At 36.8% G+C, this 25,202-nt stretch overlaps 1 protein-coding gene across 3 annotated transcripts; it reads left to right on the top strand.

The window, feature by feature from the left end:
• Positions 1-4,096: 4,096 nt before the first annotated feature.
• Positions 4,097-8,523, top strand: LOC147498948 (uncharacterized). 3 transcript variants are annotated; one of them, XR_015195651.1, is made up of 5 exons: positions 4,105-5,899; positions 6,625-6,876; positions 6,960-7,075; positions 7,808-8,014; positions 8,094-8,523. XR_015195651.1 is itself a non-coding variant. In XM_086560781.1 (5 exons), exons 2-5 carry the CDS (start codon positions 6,627-6,629, stop codon positions 8,327-8,329), a joined length of 819 nt encoding a protein of 272 aa, XP_086416907.1. In that variant the 5' UTR covers positions 4,117-5,899; positions 6,625-6,626; the 3' UTR covers positions 8,330-8,523. The 3 variants fall into 3 exon arrangements, 1 of the variants encoding a protein (XP_086416907.1); XM_086560781.1 differs by having other exon boundaries at positions 4,117-5,899; positions 7,798-8,014; XR_015195652.1 differs by lacking the exons at positions 6,625-6,876; positions 8,094-8,523 and having other exon boundaries at positions 4,097-5,899; positions 7,808-7,946.
• Positions 8,524-25,202: the final 16,679 nt, after the last annotated feature.

The raw sequence follows: 25,202 nt of genomic DNA, 5'->3' as shown, positions 1-25,202 counted from the left end.
GTTATGTCTAATTCCCAAAAAATGGGGTATGTCTACAAAACCCTTATATGTATTAGTAAAGAGATCGATAATAGACTCAAACAACGGGTTTTAAACTTAAAAAAACCAGTGCGTAGCATCATTCACAATTTCGCATACATGCTTCTATATATTACTAAAAATTACTTGTGACTTCATCACGATGTTTCATATTATACTTTTTTTTTTTTTAATTTACATAACATGTAAGCTACATATTTAATTTGTAATTTTCCAAATAAATCTCAACTTTGGTTCAAATAATAAGAAAGAGAGTTTGAACTTGTTAGTGTAGTTAATGTGGAGTTTCCCAACCAAGGACATAATAGGCAAGTGCCTACCAGGCCATTATCGAATTACCCAAAATCAACTATGATTGGCAGTTTTTATACACATCCATGTTTATTGTCAAATGGCTATCAAAATTTTCAAGTTCTCATTTGCATTCAAAACCAAATTGAGTGGGTTTCTTGATTTATTAGCGCTTGAACACCAAATTTTATTGGGATTTCTTTCCAAAATTTGTTAGTGCTTGAAGAAATTGAAGACTTCGCTGAAGAAATTTGTCAAACAAAGTCTTCAATTTCCCACATGATGTGTAAGAAATAAAAATTAAAAATGAAAAAACAAATACATGTCGGCACTTAACTAACATCCGTTCACTTTTTGATAAAATTGTTAAATTCACACAATAATACGTAAGTTGATATAAGTGTTTAAAAAATTGTTAAAAATGAACTATTTTCTTTAATTGTTGGAGATGCTTTTTACGTTTAGTCAGATTGCTATATTTGAGGATTTTATTAGGGATTTAATTCATTTTTAAACTCTTATCACTTTAATAATTTGAAACACAAATCTCAAGGCAAGAAATTTGATCATAGCCACCACTTAGCTTTGGCGAGATTAAATCCTGGCCACCACTCATAATCAATTTGGTAGGCTATTAACTCTTTCCCTAAATTGTTGGAGAGGCTTTTTTATGTTTAACCAAATTGTTATATTTAAAGATTTTATTAGGTATCTGATAAGTGATCTTGGACACACCCATAAAAACACTCTCGTACCCCAATTTTAAAATAAATAAATAAAATTATTTTAGACACATTTAGATTCTTAATTTACCATTTTTTTTATTAGGCGCGCGTACCCAAGACAAAACAAGTCATTTAATTATTATTTTTTCTTTCAAAATAAAGAAAAAGAAAATGTTCTTGAATTCTTCTCCAATAATTTACCTAACTCTAGCAACATTTCTCTTACCAATAAGCATGAGCATGAATCAACTATACCAAAACAATGAGGATGAACAAAAAAAAAACCAAAAAAAAAAAAAAAAAAAATTGAAGAAAAAAAAACAAAATCAAATTTTGACGAATGGGAAAACTCATAAAATTATTATATTTTGGATTACCATAATGGACAAATAGAAATACCCATGTTTTTTGTCCAGCCTAAGTCTCAATCAACAACTAATGATTTTGAATTATGAAGTGCCGTTATTTATTTATTTTTAATTTTATTTTTTGGGATTACCATAAGGGCATATTTTTTGGATTACCGCAAGGGCGTTTTTGTTTTATTTTTATTTTTGTTTGTTTTTTTTTTCTCTCCATATTGAAAAGGGTGATTTTGGACACACCCATAAAATCACTCCCGTTCCCCAATTTTAAAATAAATAAATAAAATAATTTTAGACACATTTAACTTCCTAAATTGCCCTTCTTTTTATTAGGCGTACCAAAAAAAAAGATTATTTTCTTGAGCGTAATTTGAAAAACCTGCTTATTGCGCACCAAAATGGATGGGAGTTACCTGGAAAACCTGCCAGTGGAGGAAGACCTATTTGGGATAAAGAGACATAGGTATAAAGAATGGGGTGAACTAGTACTCCCAACTAGATGGGAAATTAGGGTCTCTCTCCTAAATACACACAAAAAAATTTCGGTCAACCCACTTTGACTTTTTTTTTTGTGTGTATTTAGGGGGGAGACCCTAATTTCTCATCTAGTGGGGGGGAAATCCTAATTGGCTCATCTAGTGGGGGGTAATACTAGTTAACCCTAAAAAATGATATCGAAGGATACTTCATGCTTAGTTATACATATTTTCTAATTATTTTGGGATAATATAGTCTAGAACTCCGTCTTGTTCTATGTAATGCAGTCTTGTATTGATCCTTGCAGTATTTCTAAAACCCAATAATACTGAGCAAGTTCCTTTTGCATGCAAACCTTTCAGTGGTGTTCGATTTTGTTCATATGTCATAACTATTCACTCTTAGGGCAGCGGAAGTATGAAAACCCTATATGTCTCAACTACACAGTTTGTTAAAATGCATTGAATCCTTGAGAATAATTTGGCCAATTGGTAACACTCTGTTGGCTACCCAATTATTGCTTAATAAGAAATAAGTCATTGGATCTGGTCAGCTTGGCTAAATTGTTTAACATGTGTCTTCCCGTCTGATCTTGTTTGCTTATGGTACTGATCTTGTTTGCTTATGGTATTTTTGATTGACATCCATAATCAGTCCCAATATCTTGTTTTCTTCAGAGTTTGGATCTTCTATGGTTTTCATACTAGAGATCAAATGCATTTTTAGTCTCATCGAACTTGTCCCTAGCTTTATGAAAAAGTTACATTTTGAATCACTCGAAACACAAACCGAGAAAGCTGCGATAGAGACAAAAGTCTCCACAAACCAACACACGTGATAATAGGATTGAACTTATGATACATTGATACCTAAGAGGTACTCAATTCTAACCACTGTGTTTCTGTAGTTAAATACTCGATGTAAAGAATGTACTCACTATAGTGTAGCTGGTATGACTACTTTGAGAAATCGCAATTCCTTAGGCAAGACATGAGACACTGCAGTGATCAAATTATATTACTAATTTTGTTCTTGGTATTTGGTAAAAATGTTTTCTCATCATCCACGAGTTTTTTTTATAGTAGAAGAATTCCGGATTTATGAAGAAAAAGAATGCGAAAATAAACTTTCACTCAAAACAGATGGATACCAAAAAGAGGTGTCGTTATTTTTTTTAATTTTTTTTTGCCCTTATTGAAAATACTCCAAATTAATTTGGGAGATATTATTGGATTGAGACGGTTATTAGGGTATGGTAAAGACTTAAGTTAGTTATGGGGTACGGGAGTGTTTTTATAGGTGTGTCCAATATCACCCATTGAAAATACTCTAAATGAATTTGGAAGATATTATTGGATTGAGAGTTATTGGGGTATGACAAAAACTTTAGTTAGCTATGGGGTATGAGAGTGGTTTTATGGGTGTGTCCAAGATCATATTTTTTAATTCATTTTAAACTCATATCACTCTACTTAGAACACATCTCGAGACATGGGATTTAATCTGAACCACCACGTGCACATAGCTTCAGGCATTGGAAATGAGTGTTTTTTTTCTAAGAGTATTCCCAATGCAAGTCATTATGAAGGAAAATTGAGAGTTTTTACCTTTGAATACCAAAAATCTTTGCCCAATACAAGGGTGACAAAGTCAGTAACTTGTAACTAAGTCATAACGAGAATAGTACTTGCTACTGAGATTTTCACTGAGTTGTGAGCTTCGGATGGAATGTGTTTATTCCGTCTCGTGTGTTTTTTTTATATTTTTTCGATTTTTTTCCGGACGGAATGTCCGTTCCGCTTGTTTTTTCGATTTTTTTTTTTTTAGACGGGATGTTTCATTCCGTCCGATCGTTTTTTCGATTTTTACATTCAAACAGAATCAAACATTCCGTCCGAAGTTTAAAGTCACCTCTGCATTGGCCAACCTTTTCTTTTTTTGTTTTTCACCATAAAAATAGCAAAGAGGTGAAATAGTCTTACGTGGAGGTGAAAAAAAGTTACTTGTATTGGGAATGCTCTAAGTAGTTTATGTGATTATAACTTTTTATCATTCTTTACAATTTTATTGTTTATTTGCTATTTTGCAGGCATAATTTTGTTTATTGGCCTCCACTCGGAAGCAGTCGTGTTTTGTTATACTTGTTTCCTAATATTTCATTCCTTTATTTGATTCCTAATTAAACTCGTATTCCTAATTATGACGTTGAAGATATATTTAGATGAGATAAACAATCATTAAATAAGCCACAGTAGGCCTTGTGAACATTTGAACTATGTTCTAATGGAAAAAGTAGCTAATGCCTCATTTCTCCACAATTCCATCTCTTCATCGTCACTTATTAACAACACTCACAAACCCAAACCAACAAAAAACACTCTCATTACTCCAATCATGCAAAACTGTCCACCAAATCAAACAACTTCACGCTCAACTAATTCTCACAGACCAAATATCAAACACCTTCTTAGCAACAAAACTACTAGAATTTTACGCCATCACTACCAAAAACATCGATTACGCTCTTGGTGTATTTAATCAAATTAGTGAACCAAATGCATATACATGGACTAGTATCATTAGAGGATTTGTAGAGATAAAAAAACCTAAAAATGGTATTGAGTTTTATAATAAAATGGTGTTACATGGCATTGAACCTAATAAATTTACGTTTATTTTTCTTCTTAAGGCTTATTCATTAATACCCATTGGTTATAAAGAAGAGGGGAAGGTTGTTCATGGAAAGGTTTTCAAGTTTGGATATTATTTTGATTCATTTGTTAGAAATGGTCTTATGAATTTTTACTCAAAATGTGGTGATGTTAAGTTGGCGTATCGGGTTTTTGAGGAGTTGAGGAGTGAGAATGTGGTTAATTGGAATACTATGGTGGGTGGGTTTATGAGTTGTGGTGAGATTGAGAAGGGGAGAAAATTGTTTGATGAAATGCCTGAGAGGAATGTTGAGTCTTGGAATGTGGTGATTAGTGGGTATTGTAAGTCGGGTTTTGTTGATGTTGGGAGATTGTTGTTTGATAGAATGTCGAAGAGGGATTTGTTTTCGTGGAGTGCGATGATTTCAGGTTATGTTCAAAGTAGAAGGGGGAGTGAAGGTATAGAACTTTTTAAGGAAATGCAGAATGATGGGATTAGACCAGACGGTGTAATCTTATCAAGTGTTCTTTCAGCTTGTGGTCAGATTGGGGCGCTAGATATGGGTAGGTGGATTTATGCTTATGCGGGTAGGAACAAAGTGAAGTATGATGTATTCTTGGGTACTTCTCTCGTTGACATGTATGCCAAGTGTGGATGCATTGACGAAGCCCTTCGAGTCTTTGATAGCATGGTTAATAAGAATGTGTGTACTTGGAATGCTATAATATGTGGACTTGCTATGCATGGCTATGGGGGTAAGGTGCTAGAGTTGTACAAACAAATGGAATCTGCTAATGTGGCACCCAATGATGTAACATTTGTTGGTGTGCTATGTGCTTGTTGTCATATAGGCTTGGTGGATGAAGGTCGCAGACAGTTCAACCGCATGAAGAAAGAATTTGGCATTATACCGAAGATTGAACATTATGGTTGTATGGTGGATATTCTAGGGAGAACTGGTCTTATTCACGAAGCTAAAGATCTAATAAGAAGCATGCCAATGGATCCCAATATAGTTGTGCTGGGTGCATTCCTTAGTGCTTGCAAGTTGCATGGTTTCACCACTGTTGGTGATGACGTTATGAGACACCTTCAAAATTTAGCTCCAGAAGATGGGGGGTGTTATGTTCTACTATCAAACATATATGCTGATGTAAATCAGTGGGACAAAGTTGTGGAGATGAGGAAGATGATGAAAGGGATGAGAGTTGAGAAGAAAATCCCAGGCTGTAGTTTCATTGAGGTGAATAGTGTGGTTCATGAATTTCTAGTAGATGACAAGCTACATCCAAACTGGAGAGAACTCTGTGTGATTATTGATAGGCTAAGCACTCACCTAGAATTTGAAGGGTATGTTCCCAATCCCTCTTTGGTGTTGTACAATATAGCTGAGTAGATTTAAAACAAGAAGCAATGAACATAGTGCAAAACGTGGGTATTCACAGATCATGATGCACATTTGAATTCCACTATCATTATTATTATCATTATTATCATTATCATTGAAATGATTATATCTGTGTTTTTGTGTAATGAGCCTTTGTCAACTAACTAATGCAAGCAAATGCTATAGTCCTCTCTCAATGCTTCCCCTCTATGCTCTGTGACAATTCTCTGTGCTCTTTCATCTTACGAATATGTGATAATGTCTGATTTCTTAGATTCAGCCCCTTACAAAAGGTTATAATTCCGTAAAGTTGTTTGTATCATCAAGACACGCACATGGACACTCAAAATCTGCACATATTTTTATGGAAGTCCTCTGTTCTACATGGTAAAAGTACTTTACATGAGAAAATAAAGAACCCTCGTGTCTATGCTAATTGTAATTTTGAACATGGTGGAAGAAAATTTGATTCTCATAGTGTATCAACATTGCTTGCCAATGTATATACTTGGTTGGTTCTTGTGTTATCTTTTCTAGTTCCTATTTAAATTTGCTGATTTTTTAGGTTGTTGTCATATGCTATAGATGGGTTGCCTGAGGACTAAGGTTCATCTGGCTGCAGCACAATTGTGTGCATTCTGTTTGCATCAGTTATCTTATTGGATATTCTCCACAATATGTGCTGCAGGTATGAGGAAAGCCTATTGGCTTACATGCAATGTTGAACCCGATATACAGCACCTTTCTCTTGACAGGAGAAAGTTTCCGAGTAGTTTTGTAGTAAGACCTCGTGATTTGAACAGACTGCTAGCTAATTTCCAGTCATCGCTTCAGGAGATCACAGTCATAGCGACTGAGCAGAATTCAATGCCTACTGATGCTTCAAATGAAATAGGGGGCAAAGCTGTTGAACTTAGAAGTTATATAGATCCTACCAAGGGTAGCCTTATATGTGGTTTTGATCTATTTATATAAATTATCTTTATTAGGACTTTAAAAGGCGACCACATTGTTTAATTGCAGATGCCAGTGAGACTGCCTTACACACTCAGCTCTGGATAGATCCTACGGAAGAGTTTTTGCAATATACACATACTGGAGATCCTGTAGATGTTACTTTTGCTGTGAAAGAGCTGAAGGTATAGTGTATATTTCTTCAACTTCCACTTTTTAGTGCTTTTTATACAGAAGTAAAATAAACATGAGGCCAAAAAAATGGTTCATTCCCTACGTCAGCTGTGAAAGGGTATCACCATGATGCATAGGGACAATCCCTTTTTAAGGGGGTGTACTATGAGCATATGTAGTTGATCACGTTACAGGTAAATATTGTTCTTCATTTGCATCATAACCATTCTCACTACTGTTTCGACTCTGGCATGTTGACCTGACATATGCCTCTAAACTTTATTTCACACAAATAACTAATTAGCGTATAATAATTATTCACCTTTATCTCAAGCATCTTTTGTAACTGTATCTATCTTAATAATTTCAGGCATTTCTTTCTTTCTGCGAAGTTGACGTTCACTTATATTTTGAGAAAGCTGGCGAATAAGATACTCATACTTCTTACGTCTTCGTACATTGCTTACCATGTTACTATTTCGTAAGATTTTATACTATCAGTGAAAAGACAATCAATGCATTGTTATCAAACCAGCAGCACATCTGATTCATAAAGTCTGTTTGCTATTCTAGTCTTTTTTGTATCAACTAGATCTTTATATGGTAATAGACACTTAAATGTAACATTATCTAAAAAAATAAGTTTTTTAAACATTATGAGAATCTGAGTAGAGTGTTCCATGGTTAATCTAGATTTTGATTTTGAAACAAGCCTATTTTAATGACTCCAAAGTTTGATCTAGATGATGGAGCGAATTCCGACTTTGACGTGACATTGGTCTTAGCAACCATGCTTGTGTCCCAACTTCAAGAAGGAATTCCTTTAGAGCATCCAGTTGCAGGAGCCCGCACTGATAACAGAAGAGATTCCCAAGCACAACAGGATAGGTCAAGAGCTGCAATGTCTGAGAACCCATCCGATCAGACCCGAATCTGGTCAGAACTTTCAGGTAACTCATATTTTTCTCTCGTGGATGCTTATTCGTTGCTATGTATCCAAAAATCTTCAACTGCTCATGTCATACACAGGAAGTGCTTTGAGAAGTGGTAGTGGTGCTGAAGAAAGAAATTTTCAAGGAAATGCCAATGCTAGTGAACAGAGTGGACTGCAGAGGGTTAACACGACAAGTGTTCCAATGGCAGGACCAGCAAGAGGAAATATACTGGATGTCCCCGATATGTATCCTGATACATTTATTTATTTATTTATTTATTTGGATAAACATGATAGTTTTAATGGTACAGAATTCTCTGTACCATTCTGATTTTATTGAGTAGACAAGTCATGGCAGTGGAAAACTTCATGTCGAAGACTTGCTGCTGATACTAGGTAGAAACAGTACGCTCCTGGAGATGTCGTTGGATGATGTGTATATTCTAATGGCCCATGACACCTTACATACCTGATTGGATTATCAATAAGGGCTTAAATGCTAGAAAATGGAAAGACTTAATGATACCAAGTGCAGGGCGACGTAGCTGAAATGTATATCAGAGTAGGGAAAAGTCTAGGATTTGAGCTAGCTGCAAGATTACCGAACCAAATGTCAATGATCTGACTCTTGCCGACTTCTTTCAGGCCTAGGAGAGTCTGGTTCCTTAGAGTCCCTACAATCTGATCGACCGGACAAAGTCACTTGAGCCTAGATTCTCAGATAATTTAACTGAGAGATTTAATTAGCATCTGTTCAAACAAAGCAAAACTCTTTAAAAGTCTCCTATCATCAGGCAGAACTTGAAAACTGTTTATCGGACTAAAATTGACCTATGGCATACAGATTGGAAGAAAAAGGAGTAAAATGACAGATATTGGAACACGTTTTCTGTTTTTGTAGTGAAGACCTTTTCTATGACACTTTATGACCCCAAATAACGCAGCCCTCTCACATTTCACGCCATGCTGCCTTTTACATTAAATCAAGTCGAGGTTCTGTTAAGGTTTTCTGAATATTTCTCCTGCATTGATGAATTTGTCTCTCCTCCACAGTGACTTGCGATTTGCCAAATTATAGATCTTATAAGATGAAACTTGAAATGAATGATGTTTGTTGGAAAAGGAGTTTGCAACTTTTCTTGACTAAATACATCTTCCATCCCCACACAGTCGTTTTTGGATCATGCAGCAAGATTTTATTGATTATGATTTACTTGATTCTTGTATATTCTGTTCTGAAAACTTTAAAAGAAGCCAGAAATCAAGAGCAAAGCCCCGTGCCCTCTCTTTTCAATAAAGTACAGTTTGGGTATATTGTATTGGCTTATCATTAAGTACACTTTATTGACCAATTTGCTCAGCTCGGGGCCTCCAATCAAGTTTTCTGTTGTTTAACACCAAATGTATGGGTTTTTTTTCGATAACCTCACCAAGTGTTTAGTGACGTCTCTCTCTAAAAGCTTTTCAATCATTGCAAAGTTGATTATTTTCTAACCATATTTCTTCTCTTGGAGGTCTTGTCAGACTAAATCATACTAACTGTAAAATAATGCGTTTGTTTACTTAAAATGTAGAGTTATGTTTCAAATTAATGATTGTTTAATGCGTGGTAAACCGTCTAGCTAATACTCATACAGTCATACTCATATCACATGAATGATAAATCCCGTATTAAGTATCTGTTTAATGAACATGATGATACACACAAAAAAGAAACACCACCATTTATCTTTTGCTCAAAAAAAAATATTAAATGAATACGTACCCATACTTATGATTAAATCGACTATCTCACTTGTTTTTATATATAATTGTATAATACCTAAAAGATTAATGTCAAGATAGAGTATCCGTCTGACGTATCCAAGTTTGTGGCGTTCGACTTACTGATGCAGTGATGCATAGTAGTGTTTTTTATAGTAGATGTTACTGTAACCTAAGTCTGAAACTATCATTTTCACTGATGTTATGGACCTGACAAAGTATGATTAATTGCACTGATATTATGTCTAATTAGCATTTAGGTCACCGGCCAGTCATGTCCAATGCAATTGCAACTATATGGTTCCGAACAACAACTTCTATGCTAATCAGGAATAACATCACGGCAAGTAACATAACTACTTCGTGATAATTTCGGTATCTGCAGCAACTTGAATTTGTCTCCATAAAGCTACATGTGATTGGTGCAACTACAATAGTTGTTTATGTTGGGTTATGGAATTGTCGAGCTTCGCTCCGGTGTCTGACCAACATGCTTTGAACGACCATACTGTGTCGTGGTTGAAGCTCCTTCATGATTTGACGAGGTTGTTTGGAGGGAAAAACTCCTGGAAATAGCTCGAACGACCTGTTGAAGTCGGTTGGAAGAAACTCGAGCGACCTAGTGAAGTCGTCTGAAAGAAGTGAACGATCTGCTTGGATCATTTAGGCCCATTTAAATGCTGTTTTTTTTCCGAATTTATTGTTTGCTCAATATTTTGGCCCAAAGCCCATTTTTTCTCACCTTTCTCTATGTGTACCTATATAAATGAAATAGATTATGGTTTTGAGACAACTTTGAGAGATTCATTTTATGGGAATTGTGGGAGCTCTATTGAGATAGGGTTTGAGTGAGGTCTCTTGTTCTTGATTCTTGTTACCTCTTGTAAACTTTTCAATCTTTACTATAAAGGAAACTCGGCTCTTGTGTGGACGTAGATAACATTTACCGAACCACCTTAAACCTTTGTGTCTCTTTGCATTTACTTATATATTTATTGTTTGCTATGATTATGATGATAAATTAGTGTTTTTGCTTTGTTGAGTTTGTTGTGATAACTACCAAAGTCTTGGGTGATGACTTCTTTGGTGTGATCTCCAAGTTTAAGTCATTTGGGATAGAAAGTAACTAGATTGAGGTGTGACTTTCTAATGAAATCTCCAACAAGTGGTATTAGAGCCGTTAGGTTGAATCATTGTATACACATTTAGCATTGAGAGCTAGGTGTTTGAAGAAATTCCTCTGAGAGGTTCTCCACTGTTATTTTGGTTCAGTGGAAATTATGACGACCGACAAAGAAAGCTACAAGATAGAGAAGTTTGATGGAACAAACTTCGGCTATTGGAAGATGCAAATTGAGGACGTACTATATTAAAAGGATTTGATGAAAACTTTGATAAGTGAGAAGCCCGATGAGATTCCATAAGGCATATAGGATTTGCAAGATAGAAAGACATTGGCCACAATCTGATTGAGTCTCTCGAAGTCGGCACCCTTCAATATTAAAACTGAGAAGACGGCGAAGTCTCTCATGGAGGCACTTACTACTATGTATGAACAACCCTCGGCCACGAACAAAGTCTATTTGATCACCAAGCTGTTTAGTATAAAAATGTCGGAGGGGACCTCTTTCAAGGATCACCTAAATGAATTCAACCAAACTAAGGACCAATTGGAGTCGGTTGAGATTATATTTAGTGATGAGGTGCCAGCCTTGGCGATACTTGGACAATTGTCTCCAAATTGAAAGGCGACTATGGCGGCTATTAGTGGCTCTGCGGGAATGACCAAGTTGAAGTTTGAGCACGTTGTTAGTATGATACTAACCGAGGAAATCCGGAGATAGGATTGTCCTTCATCTTCGGGGTCAGCATTGAGCACTGAGAGTAGAGGAAGAAATTCATACAGGAGTCGTGGTAAGAAAAAGTGGAGGGGGAGATCGAAATCTCAAGCCCCCTGATTGCAAAGCGTTGAACACAATCCTCGAGATATAAGTGAAGTTGTATGCTACAATTGTGGTAAGCCTGGCCACTATAGTAACAACTGCCCGGCTCCAAGAAACAACAACAACATTAATAAGAACAAAAAAAGAATCAAGAAGCTAATGTTGTTGAGATGGTAGATGATGCTTTGATATGTTTGATGGAGCATAAGAAGGAGTCTTGGGTACTTGATTTTGGCACATCTTTCCATGCTACCTCACATCGAGAGTTCTTTGAGAACTACGCCAAAGGTGACCTTGGAACGGTCTTTCTCGGCGATGACCAACCTTGTGACATTGTCGGCAAAGATGATGTGCATGTCAAGATGAATGACTCGTCATGGTTATTGAGGGACGTTAGACACGTTTCAGATTTGAGGAAGAATTTGATTTCTGTGGAGCAATTGGCAAGTGAAAGATTTGTTACAGTCTTCACCGGTAACACTTGGAAGGTCTCGAAGGGTTCAATGGTTGTTGCAAATGGTAAGAAAGATGGTACTCTCTACATGACTACACATGGTTGTGAGTCGATTGCTGTGGCACATGGCAAAGAGGATCCGAATGTTTGGCACCGCAGACTTGGTCACATGACTGAGAAAGGAATGCAAATCTTTCACTCTTCTGGTAAACTCCCAAAGTTACAGTCGACTGAAATTGACTTTTGTGAAAACTGTGTATTTGGAAAGCAGAAGCGGGTGAGTTTTCAGAGAATGGGCCAGACTCCGAAAGCTAGCAGTCTTGAGTTGATTCATACAGATGTTTGGGGGCCAACGAATATCTCTTCACTTGGCGGAAAGTCATATTTTGTGACTTTCATTGATAACCATACGAGGAAGGTGTGTGTCTATTTCTTGAGACACAAGTCAGAAGTATTTGAAGTGTTCAAGACTTGGAAGGCCATGGTTGAGAATGAGCTGAGACAAGCTTTAAAGTAAAGAAGTTGAGATCCGACAACGGTGGAGAGTATGAGGATTTAGGTTTTAAGAAGTACTATGCTGACAATGACATCAAGATGGAAAAGACTTTGCCAGGGACACCTCAACAGAATGGGATTGCAGAGTGGATGAATAGAACACTGACAGAGAGAGCTAGGTGTATGTGTACACTAGCAGGCTTGCCCAAGCAGTTCTGGGTAGAAAGTGTTAGCACAACAACTTACCTGATCAATAGAGGACCGTCAGTACCTTTGGATTTTAAGATTCTAGAAGAAATGTGGAGTGGGAAGAATGTGAACCTTTCACATTTGAAGGTGTTTGGTTGTGTGTCCTATGTACACATTAGTGACCAAGCTAGAAGCAAACTTGATGCTAAGTCACTAAAGTGTACCTTCATCGGCTATGGCGGTGATGATTTAAGGTTTCGCTTTTGGGATGATCAAAATTGGAAAATTATTCGTAGTAGAGATGTTGTGTTTAATGAAAAGGTGATGTACAAAGACAAATATAAAGCACAAACCAAGGAATCGGTTACAGAGAGTAGCATAGAGTATGTTGAGTTGGAAGACTTTGATGTAAGTCGTGGTATAGTGGGAGCCCCACAGTCAGAGAATGACAGTAGTAGTGACTCAGATAACAATGAGGATACTACACCACAGAGTCCATCTCTACCTCGTGCCCCAAGAAAGACATCCAGGCCACATGTACCGAGTACGAGATATCCACCCTCCACCTATGTGAATTATTTGCTACTTACTGATGGTGGCGAGCCTCAATGCTATGATGAAGCATTGGATGAAGCATTGGATGCTATGATGAAGCAAGTGGGAGCTTGCTATGCAAGATGAGATGAAGTCCCTCATCTCTAATGGCACTTGGGAGTTAGCCAAACTACCCATGCGCAAGAAGGCTCTACAGAACAAATGGGTGTTTAGAGTCAAAGAGGAACATGATGATTCCAAGAGATACAAAGCGAGGCTAGTAGTCAAGGGCTTTCAGCAGAAAGCAGGTGTTAACTTCATAGAGATATTCTCCCCAGTGGTGAAACTGAATACCATTCGGTCAATGTTGAGTATTGTTGCAGCAGAAGATTTGTATATTGAGCAGTTTGATGTTAAAACTGGCTTCCTCCATGTTGACCTAGTTGAGGAAATTTACATGCAGCAATCAGAGGGTTTTATCAAGAAGGGTAAAGAGAATATGGTATGCAGGCTCAGAAAGAGCTTGTATGGTTTGAAACAAGCCCCTAGGTAGTGGTACAGAAAGTTTGATAACTTCATGCAAGGAAATGGCTACTATAAGTGCAACGCTGACCATTGTTGCTTCTTCAAGAAGTTCGACTCCAGCTACGTCATCCTATTGTTATATGTTGATGATATGTTAGTAGCGAGTTCTGATCGATATGTCAGAAATTGGGAGATTGAAAGAGAAGTTGGCAAGTGAGTTCTCTATGAAGGACTTGGGTGCAACGAAACAAATTCTAGGGATGAGGATCAGAAGAGATAGGCAAAAAGGTATTCTGGAGTTGTCTCAGGCTGAGTATGTTGAGAAGGTATTGAAGAGGTTCAAATGGGTGGTGCAAAACCAGTTTGCACACCTTTGGCAGTCCACTTCAAGTTGTCCAAGGAACACTCTCCCAAGACTGTTGAGGAAAAAAACTTCATGGCTAAGGTACCATACGCCTCTGCCATTGGAAGTCTTATGCATGCCATGGTTTGCACGCGTCCGAATATAGCCCAAGCAGTGAGAGCTATTAGTAGATTTATGTCTAATCTTGGCAAGCAACATTGGGAAGTCATGAAATAGATATTGAGATATCTGAGAGGTACTACTGAGAAATGCCTATGTTATGGAAGGGGTGTTGTGAACTTGCAACGGTATGTGGATGCCAATTTTGTAGGTGAGGTAGATCGCAGAAGAAGCACTACTGGTTATGTCTTTACAGTAGGTGCTACTGCAGTGAGTTGGATTTCTCAGTTACAGAAGATTGTTGCTTTGTCTACCACAAAAGCAGAGTATGTGGCCGTTACAGAGGCAAGCAAGGAGATGATTTGGTTACAGGGATTGATGGAAGAGCTTGGGATGAAGCAAGAGAGGAGTGTGTTACACAGTGACAGTCAGAGTGCTATACATCTTGCAAATAATTCTGTCTTTCATTCTAGGACCAAGCACATTGGTCTCCGGTATTATTTTATCCGATCTCTATTGGAGGATGAGATTTTGGCACTTGAGAAGATCCAAGGGAGTGAAAATCCGGCGGATATGTTGACCAAGACTGTGCCTACTGAGAAGTTGAAGTTGTGTTCAACTTCCGTGGGTCTTCTAGCTTGAAGACCATGTTGGATGAGTCGAGTGTTTCAATAGTAAATTGAATTTGGATTGAGTTATTACAATTGAGATGTGATGTGCATGTAGAATCTCGAAGGTTCCAAGTGGGAGATTGTTGGGTTATGGAACCATTGAGCTTCGCTCCCGTGTCCGACCAACATGCTTTGAACGACCATGTTGTGTCGCGGTTGAAGCTCCCTCACGATCTGACGAGGTCGTTTGGAAGGAAAAACTCTTGGAAATAGCTCGAATGACCTATTGAAGTCGGTTGGAAGAAACTCGAGCGACCTAGTGAAGTCGTCTGAAAGAAGTGAACGATCTGCTTGGATCGTTTAGTCCCATTTCGTCTGTTTTTCCGGAATTTCGACAGTTGCTCAATATTTTGGCCCAAAGCCCATTTTTTCTCACCTTTCTCTAGGTGTACCTATATAAAGGAAATAGATTAGGGTTTTGAGACAACTTTGAGAGATTCATTTCATGGAAATTGTGGGAGCTCTATTGAGCTAGGGTTTGAGTGAGGCCTCTTGTTCTTGATTCTTGTTACCTCTTGTAAACTCTCCAATCTTTACTATAAAGGAAACTCAGCTCTTGTGTGAACGTAGGTAACATTTACCGAACCACCTTAAATCTTTGTATCTCTTTGCATTTACTTTCATATTTATTGTTTGTTATGATTGTGATGATAAATTAGTGGTTTTGCTTTGTTAAGTTTGTTGTGATAACTACCAAAGTCTTGGGTGAGTGACTTCTTTGGTGTGATCTCTAAGTTGAAGTTATTTGGGATAGAAAGTAACTAGATTGAGGTGTGACTTTCTAGTGAAATCTCCTAACAGTTTAGCTATATATATGGTGCAAGTCTGAGAGTATATATATATATATATCCCCCAAATTAATATGACTTTCTTTATTTTTTTTTATTCCCGAAGTAACTCTCATCAACTAGCACTATTATTATCATGTGAACCATTAGGAGTAATTCATCGAATCAGTTAGATAAAAAATATATATATTGTAACGCCTCGAGACCCATCACGCATCCCGAGGACGTGGAGATGAATCTCGAGGCGGTCGCTATCCCAATTCTATTGAAATTTCAGCGGAGTTTCCTTTGTTTAATCGACGTTTCGTATACGAAAACCTATCATAAAACCTGGACATCGCATAATACCCTTCCAACAACCATATATATGTAAAATCTTAACTTTATACACAACAGTGATGTCCATATACATATCCAAAAATGTTTAAGATTAACTACACTCCAATACATCGGTTATTACATCCAAAATGAGCTAGCTCTCAATATATACAACCAAAGAATGAACTAGACTCTATACAACCCAAAATGAACTTGACTCTGCCCCTCGTCAAGCATAGGGGAAACCATCCAAATCCCCATAACCATCCTCACTAGTGGTAAGGAAAGCCTCCTCCACATCTGGCTCGGCTGAAATGTTAATATAGGATGAGCAAACAACTATGCCCAGTAGAAACGCACATAACCAATAAATAGACTACTTATAGCAAAACATTTAAAATATGCAGGTTTCCATAATAATATCCAAATATCGTGACTATATAATACATCACTAACTAGCAGAAATCATTTCGACATGCCTTGTTAATATTCAAAATATAGTTTTCACAAACATCATACAACTATTGTGGCCGCTGCATCCTATTAGAATGGTGAGGGTGCGACCGTACTCACCCGATCCGCAGGGCATATCTCGTTCAAGACTTCCCAGTGTGAACCATGCACCGTTGTTTTCCTGATTTTACCGGCAGGGAGCTAAAATGTCGTTGTTGTGTTCGAACACACAAAATCCCCAAAGCTTTTAGGGCTCAGGTGGTCCCTGTGACCACGACCCCCATACGGGCTGTCACCTAACTTATGGTGGTCAATCGTTCGACGACTGCAGACTGCTCAGGATCCTGACACACATCCAGGAGTGGACTAAACTCTCACTCCTCGCGTCTAAACCTCATCGAGGTAACATGTAACCTCACACAAGCTAAGCACCATACAAGGTGACATGTACAAACATGGTTATCTAGAAAAGTAGAAAAGGAATTCCCGGACTACATCTAGTGATGCATCCTTTTAAAGGTGGCCCACCACCTCGAAAGGTGTACACCACAGTTGGAATCCTAGAGCAAATTGCCGTCTCCGGAAATGCGACAACAGTTCCTTCTTTATAGGAATTCACAATTCTTTTTCTAAATCCCCTCATGATAAGCATAGTAATATATATATATACTCATATTACCGGTTATTTCCAAATACTATAGATACATATTTAGTTTTTCTTTTAAAATTGTTGGTTATGTATGTGTGAGTTCCTGGATTCCTAACCGTTGATTCAATACAACCTATGACTCCCAAATGGGCCAGTCATAGTAAATGACAACCGATGATTCCCAAACGGCGAATCATCGTAAATAACAACGAACTATCCATGGAACAATTCAGAACCTCACACATAGTTACAAACAACCGGATAATCCTTACCCACATTACAAAATCCATCTCTCTGTCTCCTTGCTAAGACAAGAGACGAGAACCCTTCCCAAAACCAGTTTTTTTCTCTTTTAACGAAAGAAAACAATCCCAGTTACCCAGATTTCACAAAAATTCATTTCACACGAAAGCTATCCATATATCTAGTTTATATCGGGGAAAATACAATGCAAAACATGAATATCACATATACATGCATGGTTGATATGCAAACTATCTCTTATCAATTTAAACAAGTCAAATCATGCATGAAAATAAGCAAGCTATATATTGGTATGTAGGTTCCTATCTTAGCAAGCTCCGTTCTTCTCAAGCCCACTTAACCGAATCAAGCTCGTTTCACCGAATCCACTCTTATTTAACTCCTATAACATCATATACATATACGGCGGTTATTAGAATTTATCGAACGAACGGGAACTTCTTATCTAACGTAAGTCGAAAAGAATCTCGACGCTAAGAATTTGGTTTCAGGAAATTTTTCCTCTAACTACAGTTAGCAGAGCTACATGCCATTTCTAGCATTGTACCTCACGTCAACATCAATCATATCCATTCCAAATTCCAACTACAACAAATTCCACCCCCTTCAATTTACATTAATTCGAGCAATATTTACTGTTGTATTCCTTATCAATCGTTCATTACTCAATCTACTCTTAAACAATTATAAACCGACATGAACAACTAAAAAATGGAGTGGATAATCAAAATTCTTACCAAGTCAGTAAGAATCGCTCCTTTAGCTTTCTTCTCCACAAATTCGCTAAGCCATATCCCTCCAATTAGCTACTGCCGACATTAAAAACCACCCCATTTCAATTATCTTTCATCAATACAACCAACTCCATCGAAATCGAGTTTAAACTATTTACTCGAGGCGAAATTAAACTCACCTTTCGCTTGATTTCACTTTGGTACGCTGGAAATTCGAACTCCCACACTTGAGTTTAAGGTTTCTAAGGATTGGGTGTGAGAAATTTGGGTTTGAATCGATGAAATTGGGAGAATTGATTCTCTCTCTTAGGGTTTAAGTGTTGGGCGAAATTGGGGAAATTGGGTGCGATAGATTTTTGGGCGATTTTTTGTTTGTGCGATTTTGTTCTATTTTTGTCTTTACCTGTTTAGTTAGTTAAGGCCCAAGCCCAAAATGTCTAAATTAGGCCTGAAGTTATAATTAAACTCCTAACCACTAACTAATTTGACTTAGTGTCGTAAATATTTTTTCGGCCCATCCAGCTTAATTTCATTTCCTACATTCTATCCCACCGCATGCTATAACGATAACCCGCTCATGCATGTAAGCTGTTAACTCGTGCCAGCATCTAACGCAGAAAAGCCGCTAACCGACATTTTGTCTAATTTTCGCATATGAGTTGCTTACCTCACGTAGCTTATGAGTCGGAGTTAGGTTTCATTAAGTTATGTAAGTTTGAAATGTAAACCCGACCGACCAAGTACCTAATTGTCCCTAGGTTTGATATGTAATTTATGAAAATACCCTTAACGAGAATTTGAGTCTTTACATATATATATCTTCATATGATCCCACTATGGATATCTACATCCATATAGATACTTTTACTTTTCATTTCAGACATTTGCTAATTCCTTTTAAATAAAAATAAAATAGATATAATGCACCATACCATATATCATGTCATGGTTACACGCGTATAACAAGTTTTTCGTTTGTGTTCGGAAGAAGACACGCACCGTACCCTATTCTACTAAATGGATATCTGTATTATGATCCAAGTTCGAGCCTTGAAAAAAATGGATGAGATTAGGTTTTGAATAATCTGGACAATCTTGTTTTTTTGAACATGAAGAGATAGAGAAGCCATTGCAAGTGCCGGAAATACTAGACCCACTAAAGGCACAAAAAAAGAGGGTAAGTTGAAAGTTGTTATAGAATGGATACCTCGATTTAATATTTGTACCTGTTTTAAAGATATCTTATGATAAATATATCTATTATCAGTATATAATAATAGGTATAGGTACAAAAAATATGGAACTAAATAAGTGTACCTATTTACCTTTATATTTATGATTATTCTTGTTTTCTTATACTTATCTTCTAATAAAGACCAAAAGAGTTTCTTACAAGTTATCAAAGGATTTGTTAGAATACTATCCAACAAGGATTTCTAGTAAAAAATGGAAGTTATTGGGGAATATAGAAAAATAAAAGCAAGATTTCTATTCTCTATTTTCTACATTTTAATAAGGTAAGGGAACATTCATTTTTTTTTTTCCATAACTTATGATAAGAATTTACTCTTTTATCCTATTTATAGAGTCTTTACGATTACTAATTATGAATCCAAGTAGAAATAAAATGGACTAGAGGAAATAATAAAAAGTAATTATCAAAAACTTCAGATCCTTTATACAATTAGATCTTATGACCTCAAGCAAAACTCCATGCTTATTATTTTTTATTTTTACTTAAAATTTGATTACTATAAACTAAATACTTATGCACCTCAAAAAAACTGAATTAGAATTAAATGATCTACTTGATTTCATTTTGATTCAAGGAAAAGAAATCGTGAAGCTAAAATAACTCACCCAGAACACCTTTTAAAAGATTACGTGGTACGATTGGGTCAAATAAGCCCTTATGGAATAAATACTCAGCTTCTTGTGAACCGTCCGGTACTGTCTTATTCAATGTTTGTTCAATGACTCTTTTACCCGCAAATGCAATGTAGGCATTAAGTTCGGCAATAATGATATCTCCTAACATACCAAAACTAGCGGTCACTCCACCGTGACCACCGGTTGTAGGAGATGTAAGGATTGCTACATAGAATAATTTTTTATTTGATTGATAATCATATGAAGCTGAAGATATTTTAGCCATTTGCATCAAGCTCAAACTTCCTTCTTGCATGCGCACGCCCCTCCGGAAGCACACACTATAATAAGAGGTAGAGATCTATTAGTAGCATATTCGATTAAACGGGTGATTTTCTCGCCTACTACGGATCCCATACTGGGGATAAACTGAAAATTCATAATCCCAATTGCTATGGAAATACCGTTTAGTTGACCTATGCCTATTTGAACGACCTCGATTAACCCTTTTTTTTATAAGAATCAATCACGATCTTTATAGGGTTCCTCCTCCTCCGATGAAATTCAATGGGATCCACAGAAACCATGTCCTCGTCCATAGCACCCCAAGTGCCGGATCAATCAAAAGTTCGATTCTTTTTCTGAACCACTTATTTTCAAATGATATCCACATTGTTCACAAATATTAAGTTTTAACCTAAAAATTTCTTATAATTTAATCCATAACAATTTTAGCATTGAACCCACAAATGCCCTCTGTATTTTTGGCTTATATCAAGATCAGTATATCTTCCTATCATATCGAAATCACTTCCATTTAAGCTAGTTTGTATCTTTGAAACTCTCATTTGTCAATACTATTTACGCTTTCACTACAAATGTAACTATAAATATAACTCTTCTTGTAATTGTTTCTACCGCTTGAAATGGAACTATCCATATTTATTTCAGAATGAAGATAATTCTCAATGCAACTAGTAATGTGATTATTCCAACTATATTGAGTATCATACATGTAACGGTCATAGTAGTGATTGTCACTCTTAAACCCATCATTTGGATAACTAGAAAAAAAAACTTTCCAGTTCACTTTCGAAAAAAAAGCGATCATTTTCAATCTCAAAAATTTTATTTTCAATATCAAAATATTTGGAATAATTTTCACAATTACTATCCCTAACTAAAAAAGTGTCATCAGAGATCAAACTCCGAATGTCTCTAATACCAAAAAAATGATCAACATTATTAGAGCTATCATCCCAACCATGAATCATATTATTCATAATAGGGTCTTCACTCCCGTTGGTATTTTCAATGGGACCAATACCCGCTAGTGATTTACTTAGCCCACACCTGTGTTATAACTCTTCCTTAGACAACATTGAATTGAACCACCATTTTTCCATAGAGCCTCCCTGCCCCCTATTTGAATGAAAATACAATAGATGAATAGTCGTTCGATGAATAATCATTTGAAAATTTCCTCTCGGAATAAGCATATAGATCCAATCACTAGGATCATTAACTAATAACGAGTAAGTATTGAAAGAAATGATTCTATTGTGGAAATCGGGGTATCACTTCACTATAGATGATGGCACCCCTTCTTCAATTCGAAATATAAAGAGAGGTTTCTCCCATGTTGAAAACAAATTTTCATCGAAAAGATAAATATTTTTTCTCTCTTATATTATATATATTCTTATATTATAAATATGAAGAATTACTTTTCTTATAATTTCGTACAATAATAAGTTTCTAGTGCAACACGGAACGAAAAGGACAATATACGGGGTGGGTAGAGGGCGTTGTGCTCCTTGGCTCAATCCACGGTATATAAATATCAAATAATCTACCAATCGCAAGACCCATAGGATTAATTATGGATCCAACAATAGAAAGACACATTTTGGTTGTTTATTCTTAATAATTAAATTATATATGATATGAAAAATATAGTAACTTCACGGGCCTCATTCTTTATTCAGTTCGGCTCAATTCTTTTACTAAAAGAATTGAGCCGAAGTTTAATTGCAATTCAATTAAGGTAACGAAATGGTAATTAAATTACTAGATTACGATTACAAAGTGTCCATTGCTTCAAATTCGAATTTGATCTCTTTCCATACTTCACAAGCAGCAGCTAGTTCAAGGCTCCATTTGCAAGCCTCATGGATAATTTCATTACCTTCACGAGCAAGATCACGTCCCTCATTACGAGCTTGTACCACGGCTTCTAGGGCTACTCGATTAGTTCACGGCACCCGGTGCATTTCCCCAAGGGTGTCCTAAAGTTCCTCCACCGAACTGTAGTACGGAATCATCCCTAAAGATCTCGGTCAAAGCAGGCATGTGCCAAACGTGAATACCCCCTGAAGCAACAGGCAGAACACCTAGTAGAGATACCCAATCTTGAGTGAAGTAAATACCGCGACTTTGGTCTTTTTCAATAAAATCGTCATGTAGTAAATCAACAAAGCCTAGGGTGATCTCTCTTTCCCCTTCTAGTTTACCTACTACGGTCCCAGAGTGAATATGATCTCCACCAGACATACGTAATGCTTTAGCTAGGACACGGAAATGTATACCATGATTCTTCTGTCTATCAATAACTGCATGCATTGCGCGGTGAATGTGAAGAAGTAGACCATTATCTCGACAATAATGAGACAAGCTAGTATTTGCGGTGAATCCCCCCGTTAAGTAGTCATGCATTACGATGGGCACTCCCAACTCTCTGGCAAATACATCCCTTTTTATCATTTCTTCGCATGTACCCGTAGTAGCATTCAAGTAATGTCCTTTGATTTCACTGGTTTTGGCTTGTGCTTTATAAATTGCTCAGCACAAAATAGGAAACGGTCTCTCCAACGCATAAATGGTTGGGAGTTCACATTCTCATCATCCTTGGTAAAATCATGCAAGTCCACCGCGGAGACATTCATAAACCGCTCTACCATAGTTCTTAGCAGATAATCCCAACTTTGGTTTAATAGTACATCCTAATAGGGGACGACCATACTTGTTCAATTTATCTCTCTCAACTTGGATACCATGGGGGCGGCCCCTGGAAAGTTTTAACATAAGCAACAGGAATTCCCAGATCCTCCAAACGTAGAGCGCTTAGCGTTTTGAACCCAAAAACATTACCCACAATGGAAGTAAACATGTTAGTAACAGAACCCTCTTCAAAAAGGTCATAATATCAGCCAATTTCATTCTTTTAACTAGTTGAGGGAGAATTTGCAAATTGATAAAACCTGGTGGACGAATTTTCCATCTCCAGGGAAAAACGCTCTGATCTCCTATAAGAAAAATCCCCAATTCTCCCTTTGGCGCCTCCACTCTCACATAAAGTTCTTGTTTAGACAATTCAAAAGTAGGCGAAGGCTTTTTACTAATAAATCGATAATCAAAATCATTCCATTCGGAATTCTTTGTTCTATCAAAGCATCGTACCTCTAAATTTTCATAGGACCCCCCCTGGAATTCCTTCAAGAGCTTGTTGAATAATTTTTATGGATTCCGTCATTTCACTGATTCGGACTAAATAATGAGCTAATGAATCTCCTTCTTTTTGCCATTGTACTTCCCAATCAAACTCGTCATAACATTCATAATGATCAACTTTACGAAGAATTCGGGCTTCGTAGCATTGGTCCCGATAAACCCCAATTTATTGCTTCTTCTCCCAATAATTCCCACCCCCCCTCAACTCGTTCCAAAAAAATTGGATTAAGCCTAATAAGCTTTTGATATTCAGTAACCCCGTTAAAAAATAATCACAGAAATCCAAACATTTATCTATCCAGACCATGAGGTAGATCAGCCAGCCTACTCCTCCGATCTGAAATAATTATGCATCATTAAGATACGTGGCGCAGCTTGAATAGATCATATATCAATTCTCTTTCTCAGAAAATATAGAAGAAGGGAGTCTGCGCATTGATATTTGCCATAAAAGGGCCAAGCCATAACAAATAAGAAGCTATACGACTCAGTTCTAGCATAATTACTCGAATATATAGCTCGCTCTTTTAGGTACTTGAATATTTCCCAACTGTTCTGGTCCATTTACCGTTATTGCCTCTGTAAACATAGTAGCTAAATAATCCCACCGTGTTACATAAGAAAGATATTGTATAATTGTTCTATTTTATGCAATTTTTTCCATTCCTCTGTAAATAACCCTATATATATATATATGGGCCAGCGACGTCGACATACTATTTTGACATACTATCTTGACATACCAAGCCAACCATCAGATCTTATTGAATCTAACGCTCCAGACATCTAAAAAATAAAACCAAACAAATAAAAAAATGAATAAAATTGACATTTTCTTTTTCCACAAAAGAAAAACCCACGTCTTCTTCTTCATCATCTCCCCCTTCACAATGTTTTTTTCACGGAAAACCTTGTTTACTTCCTTCACGTTTTTTTCCTCCCCAAAAAATAAGACACTAAAGAGAAGAACGAGTCATCTCTCACCAAAAAACTGTGCTTATCATCTTACCCTTGTGTAGAAGTCTGGTGGTTAATTAAATACTAGTTAATTAAATCAAAAAAGAGAAAAAAACGCACAAGGGTTGGAACAGAACACCAAGCTAAGAATCCTTCCACCTCATGGTCTCTGGCAATCTGACATCAAATGCTTCATTCATTGTACCACTTTTGAACAAATACCTTCCACCTTATGGTCTCTTGCAATCTGACATCAAACGTTTGAAAAGATTGGGGGGCACCATACATTTTACATAAGAAGGATAGCTACTTCTCAGGGATATAGAGAGACCAAGATGATCACTTTGTTGATTAAGTTGAACTTGTTTAATCCATTGGAAGTCCGAAGCCCGATAAAGAAAGCTCCCGTTACTTAACATACCTAACACTTTGATCGAGGAAATCATTCTTCCATTTATTTCGGTCACATGTTTGCAAGTGTATAATTGAAGACATCTACCAATTGCCTTAGAATTCACTATGCACCATATCCCGGACGAGCCACCAATTTATGTACAAGTGGATTCTTCTCCAATTGAAGCCACAAACGAGGACATACAATTGTTAGAAGCGCCGTATGTAGGG

Source organism: Coptis chinensis, chromosome 5 (genome assembly GCF_015680905.1).
Source record: "Coptis chinensis isolate HL-2020 chromosome 5, ASM1568090v1, whole genome shotgun sequence".
Classification (NCBI taxonomy): Eukaryota; Viridiplantae; Streptophyta; class Magnoliopsida; order Ranunculales; family Ranunculaceae; genus Coptis; species Coptis chinensis.
This window is presented reverse-complemented; position numbering and strand designations above follow the sequence as displayed.

Bases quoted from the DNA above. Each gene is read 5' to 3' on its own strand.
- LOC147498948 (XM_086560781.1), top strand. From the start codon at position 6,627: ATGAGGAAAGCCTATTGGCTTACATGCAATGTTGAACCCGATATACAG. The intron at 6,877-6,959 runs GTAGCCTTATAT...GTTTAATTGCAG, and splicing joins TTATATAGATCCTACCAAGG to ATGCCAGTGAGACTGCCTTA. The intron at 8,015-8,093 runs GTAACTCATATT...TGTCATACACAG, and splicing joins AATCTGGTCAGAACTTTCAG to GAAGTGCTTTGAGAAGTGGT.